Genomic DNA, 17694 nt, shown 5'->3' on the forward strand with positions numbered 1-17694 from the left:
TTGACTTTTGTTGTACATTTTAATTTTTTACAAATACTAAATTTAAGAGCGCGGTTCACAAAGCTTAAAATCGACACAATTATTTAGCAAGTACAATTTTACTATATTTCTACTATGGAATTCAGTACAATGTCTATCCTACCTACAGTTGCTACTAATATAGTATTATTTACTTCTGCTTAACTTTGTTTATTTAGGAATTTGGGCAAGATTTTAACGAGAATCAGTGAGTGCAAGGCATTTCGTGTAAATTCATAGGCCAGAAACAGAAAGCGTCCATGCTGTTTGGGTGTACAAAGGCGCAGGATATAGTTTAGAAGCTCCAGGAAGACAATTCCCAGGAATCGATGCGAATATTTGGACTTATACGTTCTTCTGCGTGCGAAAGTAAATGCAACTTTAGTAGAATATGCTACAAATACTTAGAGCTAATTGACATACAGCTGCACCAAGGGTAATGAGAGTGCCACGCCCATTAGATTGCCCAGGTCTCGAGCCAGCAGAAAGATGGGACTGCTCTCATGCCGCATATAGGTAGGTTCCGGGCACCACTTAAAAGACTAAAAGAATGCGATTAATAGCACGTGGTTAAGCTGAGATATATTAGACGACTCACCTGCCGCACTGACCAGTGTGGATCGATTCCCAGTTGCAGCTTGATAAAATAAACTGAGACGGCCATAAAGCCAAACAGAAGCACCAGCAGCACAGCCCATCCACGTCGCTGGGCATACAGGTAGTCCAGATGCCGTTGACAACTGGCCAGAAGGCTGACCGCAATATAAGTGGACAACAGGCACTGATGCAGGTACTCGGTGGCCAGATAGAGGCGACTCAGCCACATGCAGAGCGTGCAGCATCCAATCAAAAGATGCACCAGTGGTCGCCAGCTGGCGGTTCGGCCCTTAAGCGGCAAATGCGCACTAACAACCATTAGCAAAGCCGTCCAGGTCATGGTATGAGCACAGGGCATTCCGCCGCTGGTCTCACAGCTCAGATCGTGACATTGCAAGGCAACACGCGGCCTTATGCCATGCACATCGGCGTAGAGTTCGCGTAGCCGCCAGAGGGGTCGCCACTCCGGATATATCCTGTAGGTGTAGAGCTGTTTAGATGAGTGTTCGCAACTAATTGAAGCTGGCACACTTACCATTTCTCGAAGGAGCTCACCGCGCTGACAAGACTCAGCGCATAGACCAGATGTGTAAGCAAATCCTGTCCGCAGATGCCCAACAAAGGTATGAGCACATTGAACAGATTGCCCGGCTCCAGAAAAACGCTGACGTAACGAAACAATGGCTCTGCAAGGCTAAGGCTGCAAGAAGTTGCCATTAGATTTATGTTTACCAGTTTAGGACTTTCACTTACCGATCCTGCACCCATTCGTTAATATGCAGCTCCGCGTTCAGTAGATAGTGGTAATAGTCCACCGCTAGGCGCAGCACGTCCAGCTCCATTCAAAAGATTGTTGATTTTTAATAAAATTTAGTTAAGGATATTTATTTACACAGCGCATCCTTTTCTGTTTTGGGCGTAAAACGGAAAACATTAAACAGCTGAAGCTGGCGCATGCGCTTTATTCTCCTACAGTACGGCCTCAAATATTAGGCACTCCGTTGCTTGCACTGCTTGATAAACTGCTTGTGTATGCGCTTGCACTGCTTATCGCGTTATTGAATAAATATACTTGCAGGATTTAAACAGATCTATATCCATATTTAGCCTTACTACGGTTAAGATAAGAAAATAGCTCAAAAAAAAACTATATTCATTTGGAGGACGTGAACATTTTTCTTATCAGAAAACGCTGATTTCGACTGTTAGATCCTATAGCACTTAAATGCAAAGTTGCATAAACATACATAGATATATATAAAGAAAATGGAAACAGGACAGACAATGCGAAGGACTTTCCTTAAATAAACTAAGCGGACTACGAATATATACACTGAATATATCCGTATATACTTTATAGTGTTACCATCTGAAATAGTCGAGGATTCGACAATAAATTATATACATATATAATAGAGGTGACAGGTTACTAGCATATGAGCATGAATTCATGGTCGATTTCTAATACCTATTTAATTGCGCTTACGATATAATTGGGGTAAGTAAAATATCTTAAAATTTAATTTGGGATACCGGCCCCAAAATTAAATTTTAGTTAAATTAATTTTTTTTAAGTAAGCTAACATACCTGGATTGAACAAGTAGAACATCTCAGTTGGCGAAGTTGTACCTTACAAACGAATAGCGATATCTTGCTGAGTAGTCATCCGCTTAGGGGAGCCTCTTAAAAAACAAATGTTAATAAGGAAAGAACAAAGAATACTTAAAGAATACTTACTCTTTGATGATTTTAAATGTGCAGCTCCCAATCATAGTTGGATAGAACTTTGTTTTAGTTTAAGTGTTAAAATTGCTTAAAAAAATTAGAATTTCATCCTTATACAGTACCGATTCAATCAGTTCAGATTTAAAGAAAGTATAAAAAGAGATGGACTTATACATAAACAAATAAATATCTCTGTTGAGGCATAACATTAATTAGTTCATTGTTTCAATTAAAATGTAAATTTTAATAAATAATGCGAACGGTTTACAAAAACTGATAACAAATCATATTTTCAATAAATACACATATACATATACACATACACATACATACATAAGTATAAGTATATAGAGTAAGGGCCGCGGTATTGTTTTTGTTGTTGTGCTGTGATTGTATCTAAACATCAATGGAAATTTTCATAATGCACTAAATTGTAGAACATGACTAATTTATGAAGTTACATACGTGAGAGATAGTTAGGTAAATTAACAGTACACGAGGAAGGGAGTGGGAAGGGGGTGCTACTAAATTCGCTTAAATGCTGAATGAATGAAACTAAATACTATTCATAATATTCGTAAATTAATCCGTTTTGTTTGTGTGTGTTGAGATTGTGTAGTAGTTGGCAGATAATTGTAGAGTTGAGTAGAGTTAAGCGTACGCAAACCTAACCAAAATTCTCGAAATGATGTATAAAATAGGGCAATTTGCGTGTTTTATTCACTTCATCACAGGCGGACATGACGCTTTTGGTGAGCGGTCTGGGACCGCACGAGAAGACGCCTATTTTGGATACCTGTAAATTGATATTCAAGTAATATAATGCGGATCTTATACAGATGCTTTGCATGGCTGCTTACATAGGAGTGCTTCTTTTGCACGAACTTAAGAAAACTTGACATGTCTGGGCGACCGAAATGATTGACAGCCTTGAGACCCGTGAATATGGAGGTCTTCGATAGGCGCTGAAAGTGATTCTCACATATGTACTGCAAACGAGAGAAAGGAAAATTAAAAACAAAATACAAACAGATCATAAGTTTTAAGACTCACCAGCATGGTGGTTCGCAGATCAAATTTGTGAAAAAACTGCGTTATAAAGATGTGTATCTCCAGCACATTGGTCACATCCTTCTTCTCCACGTCGCGCAGCACATCGATGAACCACTCAAAGTGCTTGTGCGATGGGCAAATCCATAGGAAGTATACCTTCTTACATGCCACGCCCGAGTAGCGATTGGTGCTGGTGCCGAAGACCAGATCGTTCAGTATGGATGCGTAGGGTGTAACACCAATGCCACCGCCCACCATGACAGCCACTTCAAATTTATACCAGTCCTGATTGCCGCCACCGAACGGACCCTCGATGCGTAACTTGGGCTGATCCTCTGGATTATAATTGCATGGATCGAAATAGTTACGCAGCTTCCATGTCCACGGACCCTGCGCCTTGATGTGACAGCTCAGGAAGTTCTCGTGCGGTGCCGAGGTTAGCGTAAAGCTATGCATCTCTTGCGGCCTGAAGGCGGTGCAGGACAGACGCACCCACTGGCCGGACAAATACTTTAGATTTGGCGGCCTATAGAACTTGATTTTGATAACATCCGAGGGCAGCAAATCTGTATCGATGACATCAAGTGCCATATACTTGGTACGCAGCGAGACAATCTTGTCCAGTGTGTAGATGATGCCGGGTCCCAAAAAGAACATCCAGAAACGTGGCGGTCCTGTTATACGCGCCAGACCATGAACCAAGCTCAACAAATATAGGCCAATATAGAGAGTGTGCATGTTCCAGAAGAAATTGTAGGCCCTCTTGCGTATGGTCGGATGAGCAAATACAAATATAACGCACATTATGATAAAGAGCATGACGCCCGTGGCGCCGGTGACTGTTTGGAAGAGCCAGAAGGTAATATCCGGCTTGTAGTCGGAGGCAAAGTGAACTTCACGCGTCAGACAGCGCAGATTCTCGTGAGACTGTGTGGACACATGATAAAAGTTGACAATGTGCCCAACGGTGTGTAGCACCGAGAAGAACAACGCCGTGCAGGCGGCAATCTTATGGAACTGTATGTGCGAGTCCAAGGGTATATACTGCTGTATGGGGAACTCCTTAAGTTTGGTGATGAGATTCCTACGAGCAAGTGGGAAGGGTTAGTTGCGTAAATAAAATCGTAGGAGTTAATATTCACCTGGACATGGTCAGCAGCAGCAACGAGTAGCAAAAAGATAAAGATGCCGCCGATCCTCGTGTGATGGCAATGCCCACGCCCATAATATGGCGCAGATCCGTGTGCTCGGACATAAAGGAATAGTGTATGAAGCGCTCGACGAACAGAACAATGGTTACCACATAGAACAGAAATAGATAAAAGATATTCTGACGATTCTCCTCGAGGAAGGTTATGTAGGCATCCCATTTGGCGAGCAGCCAATGGCGTGGCTTATCCTGCATGGGCTCAATGTTGAACGAGGTCATGCGTGCCACATTTGTGGATGTATCCAGGAAATTCTGTTTGGCACCCTTGCAATCCAGGCCAATGGCGACAAAGTCACCCTTATATTCCTTCATCATGAGCTTAAAGTCCTGATAGGTTAGATGATTCTTGTGCTCGAGTCCCACATCCTGGAACATGCCATCGATAAGCTCGGTGACCTGATCATCGCCCAAGCTGGTTGTCCGCGCAATCTCCACCAGCGAGCGCATCATTTCGCTAAGCTCCCCCTTGTCGATGACCCCGTTCCGATCATTGTCGCACATATCAAATATAATGCGCAGCTTGTCGTCCGTTTTGCCGCGCGAGAAGAGCACCACGGTTTCAAGAAACTCCTGAAAGCTGATGCGTCCATCCTGATCCTTATCCACAATATTAAACATTTTTCGCACAAACATGTCGTTGGGCTTCATGCCCAGCGCGGCCGCAAATTCCGCCTTGGACAGGCTGGTGCGCATCACGGTCATCACTTCGCCATCGCTGGATGCATCGGACCGACGCCGCCGTTCGCCCGGTCGCAGGCCAAATGTCAGGGCATATGCCTCACGGAAGAAGTACTCGAGACGCTTCTGGCGACGTTCTCGTGTCTCTGCCCTGGCCAGCATAATGTCGCGATTCACCTCCATCAGGGTCATCTCCTTTTTGTGCAGCAACAGGAAGTCCTCCAGCTTCTTGACGAACTTGCGTCGCGCTCCATACGATTCGAGCTCCAGAACCAGATCATGATCGCTAGGCACACGCATCAGAATGTAGGGCTTTTTTTTTATATGATTGGTGGCTGACTCCTCCACGCTGACCACGTCCACATGCTGCAGACCGAACGTGCGCAGCTTTTCGCCCTTGCGATCCACCGTATAGATGGCCGCCTCGGGCCCAAATTTGACAGTCACCAGACGCTTGTGGTTCGCATGCAACCATTCGCGCGCCAACATCTTATCCACGGAGCCCTTTTGCTGCGGTGCACGCAGCGCCTCCTGCCGTATCTTGAGCTTACGCCGTTTGCTGTTCTGCAGCTTCACCACACAGTAGCCAGCGGCTGCGCAGAGTATGGGCACAAAGCCAAGGAAGACGCACACGTAGATGAACATTAGCTCGGAGCCGGAGAAGTAATCGTAGCCTTCCAAATAGTTGCATGGCTCCAGCTCAGTGGCATTCAGCTGCATCGGCTGCGGACAGGGATCGCCCGTGCGCCACATGAACACATCACGCTGTATCTCATCCTCATCAATATCTGTGCTATTCACAATTATATCCCAGAGCGTGATCTTCCGCAGCTCGGCAATTTCCTCAGCGGTAAAGATGCCATTGCGCTCGTTCTCAAACCAAAAACGATCCGCATCCCTCAAACGTCGAAATTGCTCCTTGATCACATTGCTAAAGAGCTCGCCCGGCTGGCCATAGGACTCCAGCATGCCGCCCACGTAGACATCCACATCGTCCAGCTGATTATTGTAGGCCTCCTTGAGCATACTGTAAATGGAAATATTGTTTATAAGAATTGGCATTACATCAAGCAATCTTTATAATTTTGCAGCGGGTAAAGAGTAAAAGCACAGTTGCAGTTTTTTTTCTGCCTAGGTAAATAATGGATGAGGGACGCGTCGATAATATAATATAAAAGAAAATAGTTAAACAAAAATCGGCATTTATCAGCTGTAATGCTCGTCTAACTTTTTCTGCTGCAGCAGCAGCTGTGTTCATATAATAAAAATATCTCTATCCCTGTCACTCTCATATTATCAAAAGCGCAATACAAGTACAAAACAGAATTTTGACTAATACACATACACAGCAAAAACTAACTGTGGTTTTTGTACACTTGATTTTACACACGTGCAGCAAACGTCCGATCAGCAGGGCAGACGCACACAGACTAAATCGATACACTAGGCTCGCGCTTACGCTAAGCCGGCATTCGCACTAATACACATGCACAATTCTATATGTTCGCTCCTTGCATAAGCGCTCTCTGCTCTAGGCTGGATAAACGAATAAGATAACAGAACAAAAGCATCAACATAGTGAGCAAATTAATTATCTCCCCTATCTCTCTCTCTCTAACCATCGCCATCTCTCCCCAAACGTAATGTCTTCTCTGCAGATAAGGGCGCTCTGTGCTTGCTGTAGCCAATATGCACAATTGTGCATACATATTTTTTTTGTCAGTCTTTCTTCCCACCTTATTGTACTTGCATATTCTAATCATTTGTTAACCGGCATTGCCCGCCTTAGTCATTCTATTATATCTAATTAGTTAAGATCAGAGTTAAAAATTTCTCGTACGTGCAAAATAGTAATTCAAATAAAATCTAATCAAAATCAACTCAAAAATTAAACCAAATGTTTACCGAAATTTCTCACTTTGTGATAAAGAACTTACTCCAAAAGCTCGGGTTGCGCTTCAAACAGCCGCGGATTGATGTCCATCCAGGTTTTGTGCCTATGCAGGCCATATGCTTCTCTGGCTGTATTATAATCGGGTAAGCCGTTATCACGTCCACGCATTATGTTGAGAGCGCCCAGATCCCGGCGCGTAAACTCCATGGGCCCAAAAAGCTTATCGCGCACATCAGAGCATAAAACAGGATCCTCGCGCTCTGATATTTGCGATGATAGACCCATTAGCACCTCTTCCACGCTGGTGTCGCTAAAGAAGCCCTGCATTAAATATGATTAATCCAATGTTAGCCGACAATATGCGGATATATTTACGCTCGAGTCCCACCACGTGGAGCATAGACGTATGGCCGGATAGCCCATGGGCGTCTCTTTGAAGTTGCATTCGCCATCACGCCGATAAATGCCGGGCGGGATCATGGTGTGGCCAAAGCGAAAGGCGGCCGCCTGAAAGATGTGACCAATGCCCGGATGCACGTCCTGTTTGTAGCCCTCATATGCCGGCATTGGAGAGCCAAGAAAGGCCGGCAAATACTCGTAGACAATCACATTCTGAAGACTGGCAATAACCGTGTGCCGAGCACGCTGGAAGATATCCTCGTCACACCACGTGGGATTCAGGCGCTTTATGCGCTGCGCCAGGGTATTGTGCCAGCGCACGAAGAGTATGGCAAAGGAGAGCAATGCGGGATTTTGATTTGTACGCGGATCACCCAACACTGCAAAAAGTATATCCAATAGTAGTTAAATTAAATAAATAATTAAATGTTTATGTATATTGGTTTACATTTAAGGGAACACTTACGAAACAAACGCTCCGGGCTGAGCATCTTCATGACATTGGGCACCGGATTATTGAAGAGAGGGACACGCATTGTGTTGCGCACCGGCAGCTTGCCATCCTTCTGGGTGAGCAGGGTGCCGTTGTGAAAGGAGCGCATGGCATTGAGCCATGCCTCGGAGGTGCTGTAAATGAAACTGCCATCAATCCAAGCAGTCATTTGATTTATCTGCGGAGTAGGTTTTATTGCGACATTTGTACACCAGTTGGTAACGACCCGCCCGCCGTTTCACCCGCGTGCACCCACCTGTTCCCTTGGCGCATTCGGGCTCTGGCCCGTGCTGCGATCATAGGCGGCCCTATGGAAGGGTATATATTTATCGCCGCGACACTCACGATCGTACATCTCATCGCATTTCTCGATCTCGATGCGATGCATCTCAATGGGGCAACCGGACTCCGAAGCCATCACAATCTCATTGGCCACCACCTGGCCAAAGAATGCCAGCAATGCGGTGCGATTGAATTTGGAGCCGAGACCGTCGCGTCCGCGCATAAACAGGCGACTCAGCCGCCTTGTCGAAGGCCGATTAGCACCTGCCATGGAGTACACCCCGTCCGAGTAGGAGGGCGGCGCCTTGCGCACCAGATGGCTATCTGAAAATCGTTTTCGAATTACATTTAATGCCTGAGACTATGCAAATATGATATCGTGCGAATGCAAATAAGTGCGATCAAATGACGAAACTGATTTTAATGGGATTCCGTCTTACAAGCACAATTAGAAAGTTGTTGCATTTACATATTTATATTCTATATATTGCACATACCCACAGAGCCCCAATCGGGATGGGCAAGATTATTATACCAGCCATCGTAGCGCTGTTTTTCAGTCTGACTATACATTTTCTCTGAAAATAAAAACGATAAATTACAAAATATACATGTTAGTGCATTTTAATTAAATTAAATAAATAATCTTAATTGACAATAATTACACTTAACGTAACAGAACTTTTTTAATGCCACTCACATGACTAAATAATATACAAGTCTGTGAGCCTTAATTAAATTCATGAAAATCGCTAAGAAAGGCAGGTCGGCAAGGAGGGAACTATTTTACTCCCACACCCCATATAAGGAATTCTTATTTATTTATTTATCATTATTATTTAAACAGACACACACATAATTAAGTAGCATATTGATATGCAAGCCTTAAGCATTAAGCCTGAAAATCGCAAAGGCAGGAAGGCAATCAGGGAACTATCTTATTTACATATTTCATTTAAATAATTATAATTTTTGTTTATAATGATTGGTTTGTATCGTTTTCAAAAAGATACCCACATTATTAAGTAAGAAGCATATAAACCTGTTAACCCTTATCAAATTTATGAAAATCACAAAGAAAGACAGGGGGAGTTAACTATATTATTTACACGTATTTTAGAATGAATTATAATTATGTTTTATAATTGTTGTTTTTTGTGTCGTTAAGATTTTGTAATAATTCGAAAACAGATAAACACATGATTAAACCTTTATCAAATTTTTGAAAATCGCACAGAAGGGCAGGAAAGCTTACACGATTTATTAAAGGAATCATAATTTTTATTTTTAATTATTGAATTCGTGTAGTTTCGATTTCACGTTATTTTGTATCCCGAAAATATATATAAATACATATAAATAATAGCAGGGAGCCAGGGAGAAAACTAGCTTATGCACATTATTTTTATAAAGAAATATACATTTAATTTTTAATTATTGATTTTGTATCATTTCGATTTTCTTATAATTATGAAAACCGATACACAAATTCTTAAGTAAATTTATGAAAATCGCAAAGAGAGTCAGGGCAGGCGAGTATAGAACTATCTTATTCACACGATTTATATAATGAATTAAAGTTATAATTTATAATTATTGTTTTCGTGTAGTTTTGACTATCTTATTACTTTTAAAACAGAAATTTAGTGAATTCTCAAAGCACATTTGTAGCACTTAATTCTTGCCATGATCTCAAAAAAATATCAAATTAGTTGTTTTAATTATTTACATTTATGTTACAAAAATCCAATATTGGAAATTTTAATTAAACAAATGGCATTTGGATTAATGAAATAAAAATGCCAAAATCACCAACAGGTAAGGCATCGTGTAAGCAAAATACTTAACGTATAAAAAATCAAAATACTCGGCCTGTGTCGAGTATTATTTGAAGTGTTTGGAGCGAGACTGCATTCTTTGCCAACTATTTGAGATGCTGACAACTTTTTCTTGTCGTCTAATTAAGCCGCAAAAGATGAAAAAGAATTTTTGGGCTTCATTAGGCTTTCAGTTATGGCCTGGCGTACAGCTGCATGGCAAAATGGCTATATAGATAGTGTTAATTGATTTTGGATGAAATTAAGTCATGTGCGCATTTTTTTTTTTTTTTTTTTTGTTTTCCATTTTGGCCAACTCAAATTGGCAACCAATTAACAGCTAACAAATAGATTTCATTGTCTTTTATGAGTTTTATGTGTCAATGAATCAAAACTTTTTTGTGGCGCCTGTGACAAATTGATTGGGTCAACTTCTTCACACTCGCATAAACATAAAGAGTTGTTTTGGTTCCAGTCATAAAATGCACAAAAGGTATTCAAAATCATATGATGGATTTTATAAATAGTTCTGCTCAAGTGTTTACGGTTGCGTAAGACCCTGAGTTGCATAGGGTATCAAGTCTGGTCATTACCCTTCTTTTTGATTGTTCATTAACGCTAATACATGTTAAATCATAATTAAAAACTATCAAAAAATAATGCAGTTGCAAGGTTTCTGTTTGTTAAGGTACATAAAATAGATAGTAAGACCTCATTTACGAGCAGATGTAAAGAGGAGTTAATTAAATCCATTCGTGATCCTTTCCAATTCGATTATATGCAATGTAGATGGAAATATCGTATATACAAATTAACAATTACATTGAAATCGAATACAATGAAAAAAATAATAAACTCGTTTCTTATGTACTCTTATATAGGGTATTTGTGGGCAGAATCTTACATCTAATAGTTCTATTACGGAACGATTTGGGGGAAAATTGTGCTTTGAATGACGCTGGGTGTTTCCGTACACGAAAGAGTGCGAAGGTGCACAAATAGAGTAAATGAATAAGGGAAACTTCATTCATGAGATTGTATACAACATAGACAAGTTATAAAAAGCTATTATTACTTTTTTAAAACGCTTACATTTCCACACTCTAAATAGCACCCACTTATGTGGGTGAGTGTTTTAGACCCTTTTTTTTGTGGTATAATAGCTGAACAATTTTGTTTTGACTTGGCTTTTATAGCACTGAGACATTAAAAATCTCTGCGAAAGTAACAAAATTTCAGTTAAGGGCGTTTTAAAGTTTCACCAACAAATTTTACTCACATTAACACAATTCGTCTACAGATTATAGTAGATATACACATATATACTACAGTGATAACCCAATTGCAATAAACCATCTAATTGCCCAATGTCACGCATTGGCCCAGCGAATGAAAGTGAAAGATGAGCAAAATCAAAAGACTTAGAAAACGAACGTGAAATCGTCGACGTTAGGAAAGCGAACAACAACAATACAATGCAACAATTGCTAACGAACCGATCCGAAGCGCTTGCCGTGTACCGTACATATACGTATACACAGCAAGAAATGTTGGTTCAAATTTGGGGAGCAGAGTTAAAAATTTGAAATATTTTTCGAATTTAACCTAATTAGCAGCTAACCTAGAACTTTAATGTTTTTGGTTTAAATGAAAAATTGGATTCAATATGGCTTCATTTTATTCTTTTCTCACTTCCATTCGAATTTTAAACTTCAATACTCCAAACTAGAGCTTCAAATAACTTCATTAAAAATATTAATGTCCCTTTATTGATTTGAATTTAATTGATTGTTTACTAACAATTTTTAAATTTTTTCTACGAAAACTAAAAATTGGACTTAAAATGGCTGAATTAAAATAAATTTATGTATTTTTCTCAATTCTATTTAAAGTTTAGAGTCTTTTACAGTAATTTATTAATAAATATTTATTTTTAGACATAAGCACTTTTTTCATGTACATTGTTTAAATTCGTCAATGATTTAAATATAAAATAAACTTAGGAATTTTTTAAAGTTTTTTTTGCTCTGTATGCCTCTACTTATAATATAATCTGCTTTTTTCTCTTTTGTTTTTTTTTGGAGAATCCGTGAATTCGTGTATGTTTTTCCAAACACATCGAACTGTGAAGCAGGTGTTTGCCTCTGGCATTCCAAAGCCACCAACGCAATATAAGTATATATATACATATATGTATATCTTTGTAGATATTTATATACATAAAATCAGCTGAGTCTTCCGTTGCGTTTGCGCACTCGTTCGCTAGCGATGAGTAAATCTTGAGTAAATTGTTGTTGTTAATATTGTTGCTGTTTTGCTAGCTACGTTTTTGGTTAACCGGATCTGATTCTGAATGATTGTTGCCTCTGTGCTGTGCTGTTTAAATATAGTCTCACAACGTTGCCAGTCGTTGTTGCCATCCATCATTCCACACACACACACACAGACACACACACACACTCTCGCACATATGTGAACACACGTGCGAGCATTGCTCTCGAAAATGGCACAAAATATAGTCATGCTCCGTAATGTTGTTATTGTTGTTGTTGTTGTTGTTGTTGCTGACTCTTTGCTGTCAACGTCATGGTTTTAATAGTTGATTCGCCTGAAAAACGTTTAGCGAATCTTTTGTTCCAACGTCAAATCAAAACATTTGGCATTTCAAGTGTGCTACATAAAATAAAAAGTTTAAAAAAAAAACACCAAACCTAATTGAATTTTATTTTTAATAATTTTTTAAGATCGCGTTTTTTAGCTGTAACTAATTGTCACTTGACTGTTTTTTATTTTACTTAAATAAATGTATTTAATCATACGCTTCAGTTCAGTTCAGGTTGCGGCCGTTGCCTTTAATTGTTAAAACGGGTTTACTTCAACCATCTTCTAGTGGGAGTTCCTTGTTAAAAATAAAACCGTTCAAATTGTCATTTGGGCGACTTGAATATACTCTATTTTCTGGTCTAATCTATGTTAAGTTACGGATATATATAATATATCAGACATAAGTTATTATTTACTGGATAAATTCAACATGTCAGAGAAAGAAATATTCGAAGAAAACTGTTTGCTTAAGCTCAGATTAACTTAAAGCTTTCTAAAGCTTCTAAAGCTTTTTGCAGTATTCCTCCAGAAGAACCAGAATTTAAATATTTTAATATATATTTCATAAAACGTGTAAGAGAAAGAAAATTATAATATAAAATGCTTCAAGCTTAAGCTCAGACTTATTTATTACTTCATATAAACTTGAAGCTCTCAAGAGCTTTAAGGCTTTTCCTAGAAGAAGAAGAATTATAATATTTAAATATATATCTCATACAACAGGTAAGAGAAAGAAAAATTATAATGTATAATGCTTTAAGCTGAGACTAATTTATTAGTTCAAAAAACTTAAAGCTCTCAAAAGCTTGTAAGTCGCTTTTATAGTAAAAGCTAGTAAGTCGCTTTTATAGTATTCCTCAGACTTAAATTATTTAAGAATTTATCTAACGAATTTATGTTTCGGTATTACAGAGTAGTACATAAATTAACTTAAATGGTATATGCTTGACAGCTTTTTAAATATAGAGTATACGAATTTGGCAGTAATCAGTTACTGAATATTTATGACTTCTGCCTCCTGTTTTTGTATTATAAATTAGGTTGAGCTCAACTTTTTAATTGGGTATGCACGTTTTTCATTCGTTTTTGATCAAATACAAATTTTCGGTCAAGTTTCGCAGTTTTAGTTTAGTTTCCAAGTTGTAGTGTATCACAATACATTTATTTCATTGGTTAGCCGTACAGGGTATCACAAAGTCGGGCGTTAGCACTCGTTTACTTTGTGATTCATGGGTTATGCTCATTCAAAGCAGCAACAAACTAAATTTATTAATTATTGTATAAATAATTAGATACGCTTTTGGCTGTGGTTAATTCTGAACGGCGCGTGTTTAAAGATGCCGTGCTAAATGATTTTAAAATAATGACTGTAGGACGTCGGATGGGGGCGCGACTTTTCAATTGTTGTTAATACAAGTAAAAAAAAATAAACTCAATTTATGTCTAGTTAACCTCTTCTCTTGACATCTGCTGAAAATGTTTAAAATGTAGTAAACGGCACTTAGTTGACTGCAAACAATTCCACAAACTAAATCTCAACTGTTGTCAGCTATTTGTCTTTACAAAACGCTTAAGCAAAGCACCAAATGGCACACAAACATGTTAATTGGACCTAAATATTGCTACCAAACGGGGTGGGGCCTCTACTTAGAGCCCTGACCGCTGCTCAATCAATTTTGCAGTTAATTAAAGCAATAGCTCTGCGATCTACAATCTTTCAGCTCTGATTTACTTTGTAAGAAAAAAAAAAACTGGCTTACTGGGCTGGTTCAAATACTTGTCTTTTGATATGTTTATGTATATGTTGTTGTTGTTTTTTTTTTTAAAGTGCGTAGCAACGTTTATGGCATTCTCCGATCTTAACTGGCACAATTTAATGCGTAATTTGCACGCATAGAATAACATAAAAATCAATCTTAATAAATTGCGACAGTTATCGTTGTGCCAAAGTGACCATAAACAACTTTTGCAAATTAGCTTACAGAATTATAGTATTACACAAGATTTGCAATTTGAATAATGATTATTTTGGTGGGCCAACATATACATTTATATATATGTACATATGTATATATATATCAAAATATCAAGTAAGTCATAAAAACGCCATTTTAATTGAATAATCGATTATAATGTTCTTAATGTTTTAAGCGCCCATTTCTTTTTTAAATGTTCTCAAATTAAAAATGAGCTTAACGAAAATAAGAACATAAATTTGGAATAAACGCTTGGGACAAATACCATACATTTTTTTATAATTAATAGTTATAGCTAGAGTAGAATATAGTTCTTAAAATAAAGGAAAAAATAGTGGTAAAAATTGAAAATTTGTGTGATTTATGGAGCTGGCTCTGCCAAAAATATAGCTAAAATTTTATGATTATTTTGCTATAACCCTCTAGTTAGGCTTAGGCCTAATAAGTTTAACTATTCATTTTAAGAAATCCATACGAAATTGTATTATATTCTACCAATAAATAATCTATATTTAAGAGAATTTTAAGTTTTCTTACCGTTCTTTTTAACTCTACTTTAGTCAAATATTAAATAAGTAAGTAGCCTATTTATTAAATAACACAGGCACACAGTTAAGATTCGAACCCGGAAGATTCCAGCCCTAATTGTTCAGTTGCCTAAATGGCTGAATCACTTAGCCAAGGCAACTAACGAGAAATGCTCTGACTATCACACATAGCTGTAAGGCTTTTGATACACTGTCTGGCTGCTTGAGCATTAACAAAAAAGGCAACTAATAAGACAAATATCAATTGGATTTCCTTCCCCGGCGACTACATAGGCAAATTGATTGCAATTACAACAACAATTGAACCCATCATAATGGCAGAATCAGTTAACCAGCTAGCGTTTGCTTGACGTCATCCGCGAGCAGATCCACGGCCTGTGGAGGCTAGACAATACACCTCTTGGGTGTCTGTCTCGTCGAGTGACAGCATATCGGCAGACATGGCGAGATCTCGCGGCTCCGACTGACCGATAAACGACGGCGCTGGCAATTTATTATGCATAAGCACGAGTATTTCCTGGGCTCTTGGGGACGTTGGGGGCGACAGAAGCAATCGATTCTCAGATGTCTGACTGATGTTGGAGCCGGTCACGTACGATGCTGTTGAACAAACGGTTAGTTTGTGGGCGTGGCCCAGTGCCCGACACCGAGTCAAATGTCAACGCACGCCCAGCCAGCTGGTCGTTCGGGCGGTTTATTTCAGTTAGCTGTTTGCCCCCCTCCCACGCTCCTCCCCTGCTACCCTGCTCAGTCCATTTCATGGCTCGTTTTGTTTTTTATTTATATTATACTCAATATTTGCTAATCATTTGATTTATGCACATCAGATCGTTTGCTTCTCCGTTGTTGTCTCGCCTAATGAAATTATTGCAAACAATGTGAGTTATTATCCATTGTATACGACTCCCCTACTCCCCCCCTACACGCCCCCGTACACACCCACACGCCGCACCACATGTAGCATGGCATGGGGAAGTTAAACATGGGATTGCTCGGATCGTTTCCATTAACTCGACCTATGCAAACGTTTTGTCTCCCCGTTTTGTTTTCCTCCTTTCTTTGCAAATTTCATTATGTTTCCTATTAGCACTTGCCTTTTGTTTTCATTTCAATTGATTGGTCAACATCTTAAGAGGTGCTACATTAAATTGTTTTTACTTTATGCATTACACAAAGAAAGATCAAGCTGGATATATGTATGAGTTCCATATTATGTGGACATTAGGTGGACTTATTTTCTCATGGAAGGAGTCATCTATCCATCCATAGAAGAAGACATCTTCTTTCACCATAAGAATTATATATATATATTCTGAATCAGCATCAACAGCTGAGTTGATATAACCACGTCCGACTGTCTGTCCGTCTTAATGCTATCGTCTTAACTGACCTGATCGGACCACTATATCATATAGCTGCCATTGGAACGATCGGACGTAAATTTAGTTGTTGTATGAAAAATCGCTTGTTTATATTCAACCGAATCCAACATTTATTAGTCAAATAATGCTGCTTATGAGCTATGAGCCAAATCTAATCAATATCGCACTTCTATATTGTATAGAATTATAGGACGGATCGGTTGAAATTTGAGTTGTATGGCAAAATATGACATATCTACAAAATGTCTAAAAGGGTACTAAGTCTTTGACGTGCCGAATATGTTCTCAAATTCTCGTTAATCATATTTTAAATAAATATGCACTGTGATTTTCATTATATGCTTCAAAAAAAAGTTCAGGGGCTGTTCTAATAACCCAATATTTAAAGTTTGAGTTTTCTATATTTTATTTTAAGCACAGAAATTTGAACAATTTAAACAATTTAAACCGTTTGAATATATATCAAACTTATTGTCAAATCCTTAAACCAGAAATAAAAATACACTAAAAATATAGAAACTGTATATTATACACGTAAAAATGACTCGAAATGACTAATTCAATTTTTGGCAATTTTTAATTATCCACATGTTTAGATTTTTGAACAATAATTGTGCCATATTATTAATTTTTTTACTGTTAGCCCAGTCCAAATTTTCTATACTTTCTATTAAATTTTCGCCCAGTTTTTTAAATGCATTCAGATTTTTGTTGTGTATCTCTTATGATGTCAGTGTGGAACGAGACGGAATTTGGTATGAAACTTAGACTAATTGAATTTGCTAAGGTATATGTGAAAAGTACTCACCGTAACAATGCACAAATCCCAGACTGAGGCCCAGACTAATCAGCAATAATAGCAGGGCGCTGCGAGGGGCCATTGCCCTAGGCGCCAGACGTGGTATCCAGCTATGCTGGATTCGAGTTGGGGTTTTTGTTGGAGTTTTTGATGCCCGCTGTTGGGGCAAGCTTGGAACACTCATATTGATAGCCAGGTATTGTTATTGTTATAGGCAA

At 38.8% G+C, this 17694-nt stretch overlaps 2 protein-coding genes across 2 annotated transcripts; both read right to left on the reverse strand.

Annotated features, from left to right (window-relative positions):
• On the reverse strand, positions 1 to 1705 carry G6P (Glucose-6-Phosphatase). The gene is made up of 5 exons (XM_064697809.1): positions 1369 to 1705; positions 1151 to 1315; positions 617 to 1091; positions 442 to 560; positions 1 to 375 (listed from the first exon to the last, which is right to left on the reverse strand). The coding sequence occupies exons 1-5, from the start codon at positions 1455 to 1457 to the stop codon at positions 180 to 182; spliced, it is 1044 nt and encodes a 347-aa protein (XP_064553879.1). The 5' UTR covers positions 1458 to 1705; the 3' UTR covers positions 1 to 179.
• Positions 1706 to 2557: 852 nt separating this feature from the next.
• Duox (dual oxidase) lies at positions 2558 to 17660 on the reverse strand. Its single transcript, XM_064697359.1, has 10 exons — positions 17486 to 17660; positions 8848 to 8928; positions 8325 to 8674; positions 8042 to 8246; positions 7552 to 7955; positions 7220 to 7497; positions 4537 to 6309; positions 3395 to 4478; positions 3202 to 3330; positions 2558 to 3137 (listed from the first exon to the last, which is right to left on the reverse strand). Exons 1-10 carry the CDS (start codon positions 17658 to 17660, stop codon positions 3009 to 3011), a joined length of 4608 nt encoding a protein of 1535 aa, XP_064553429.1. The 3' UTR covers positions 2558 to 3008.
• Positions 17661 to 17694: the final 34 nt, after the last annotated feature.

The sequence above is a fragment of the Drosophila montana genome, unplaced genomic scaffold (genome assembly GCF_035044405.1).
Source record: "Drosophila montana isolate Dmon_TW-CO22-7 unplaced genomic scaffold, ASM3504440v1 contig_402_1, whole genome shotgun sequence".
NCBI lineage: Eukaryota > Metazoa > Arthropoda > Insecta > Diptera > Drosophilidae > Drosophila > Drosophila montana.

Excerpts from the sequence above, each read along its gene's own strand:
- G6P (XM_064697809.1), bottom strand. The coding sequence starts at position 1,457 with ATGGAGCTGGACGTGCTGCGCCTAGCGGTGGACTATTACCACTATCTA. Across the intron at positions 1,092-1,150 it reads GTGAGCTCCTTCGAGAAATG|GATATATCCGGAGTGGCGAC; the intron begins GTAAGTGTGCCA and ends CTACACCTACAG. Across the intron at positions 376-441 it reads TCATTACCCTTGGTGCAGCT|AAGAACGTATAAGTCCAAAT; the intron begins GTATGTCAATTA and ends TTTCGCACGCAG.
- Duox (XM_064697359.1), bottom strand. The coding sequence starts at position 17,660 with ATGAGTGTTCCAAGCTTGCCCCAACAGCGGGCATCAAAAACTCCAACA. Across the intron at positions 8,675-8,847 it reads TCCCGATTGGGGCTCTGTGG|ATAGCCATCTGGTGCGCAAG; the intron begins GTATGTGCAATA and ends AACGATTTTCAG. Across the intron at positions 3,138-3,201 it reads TGCAAAAGAAGCACTCCTAT|GTATCCAAAATAGGCGTCTT; the intron begins GTAAGCAGCCAT and ends ATCAATTTACAG.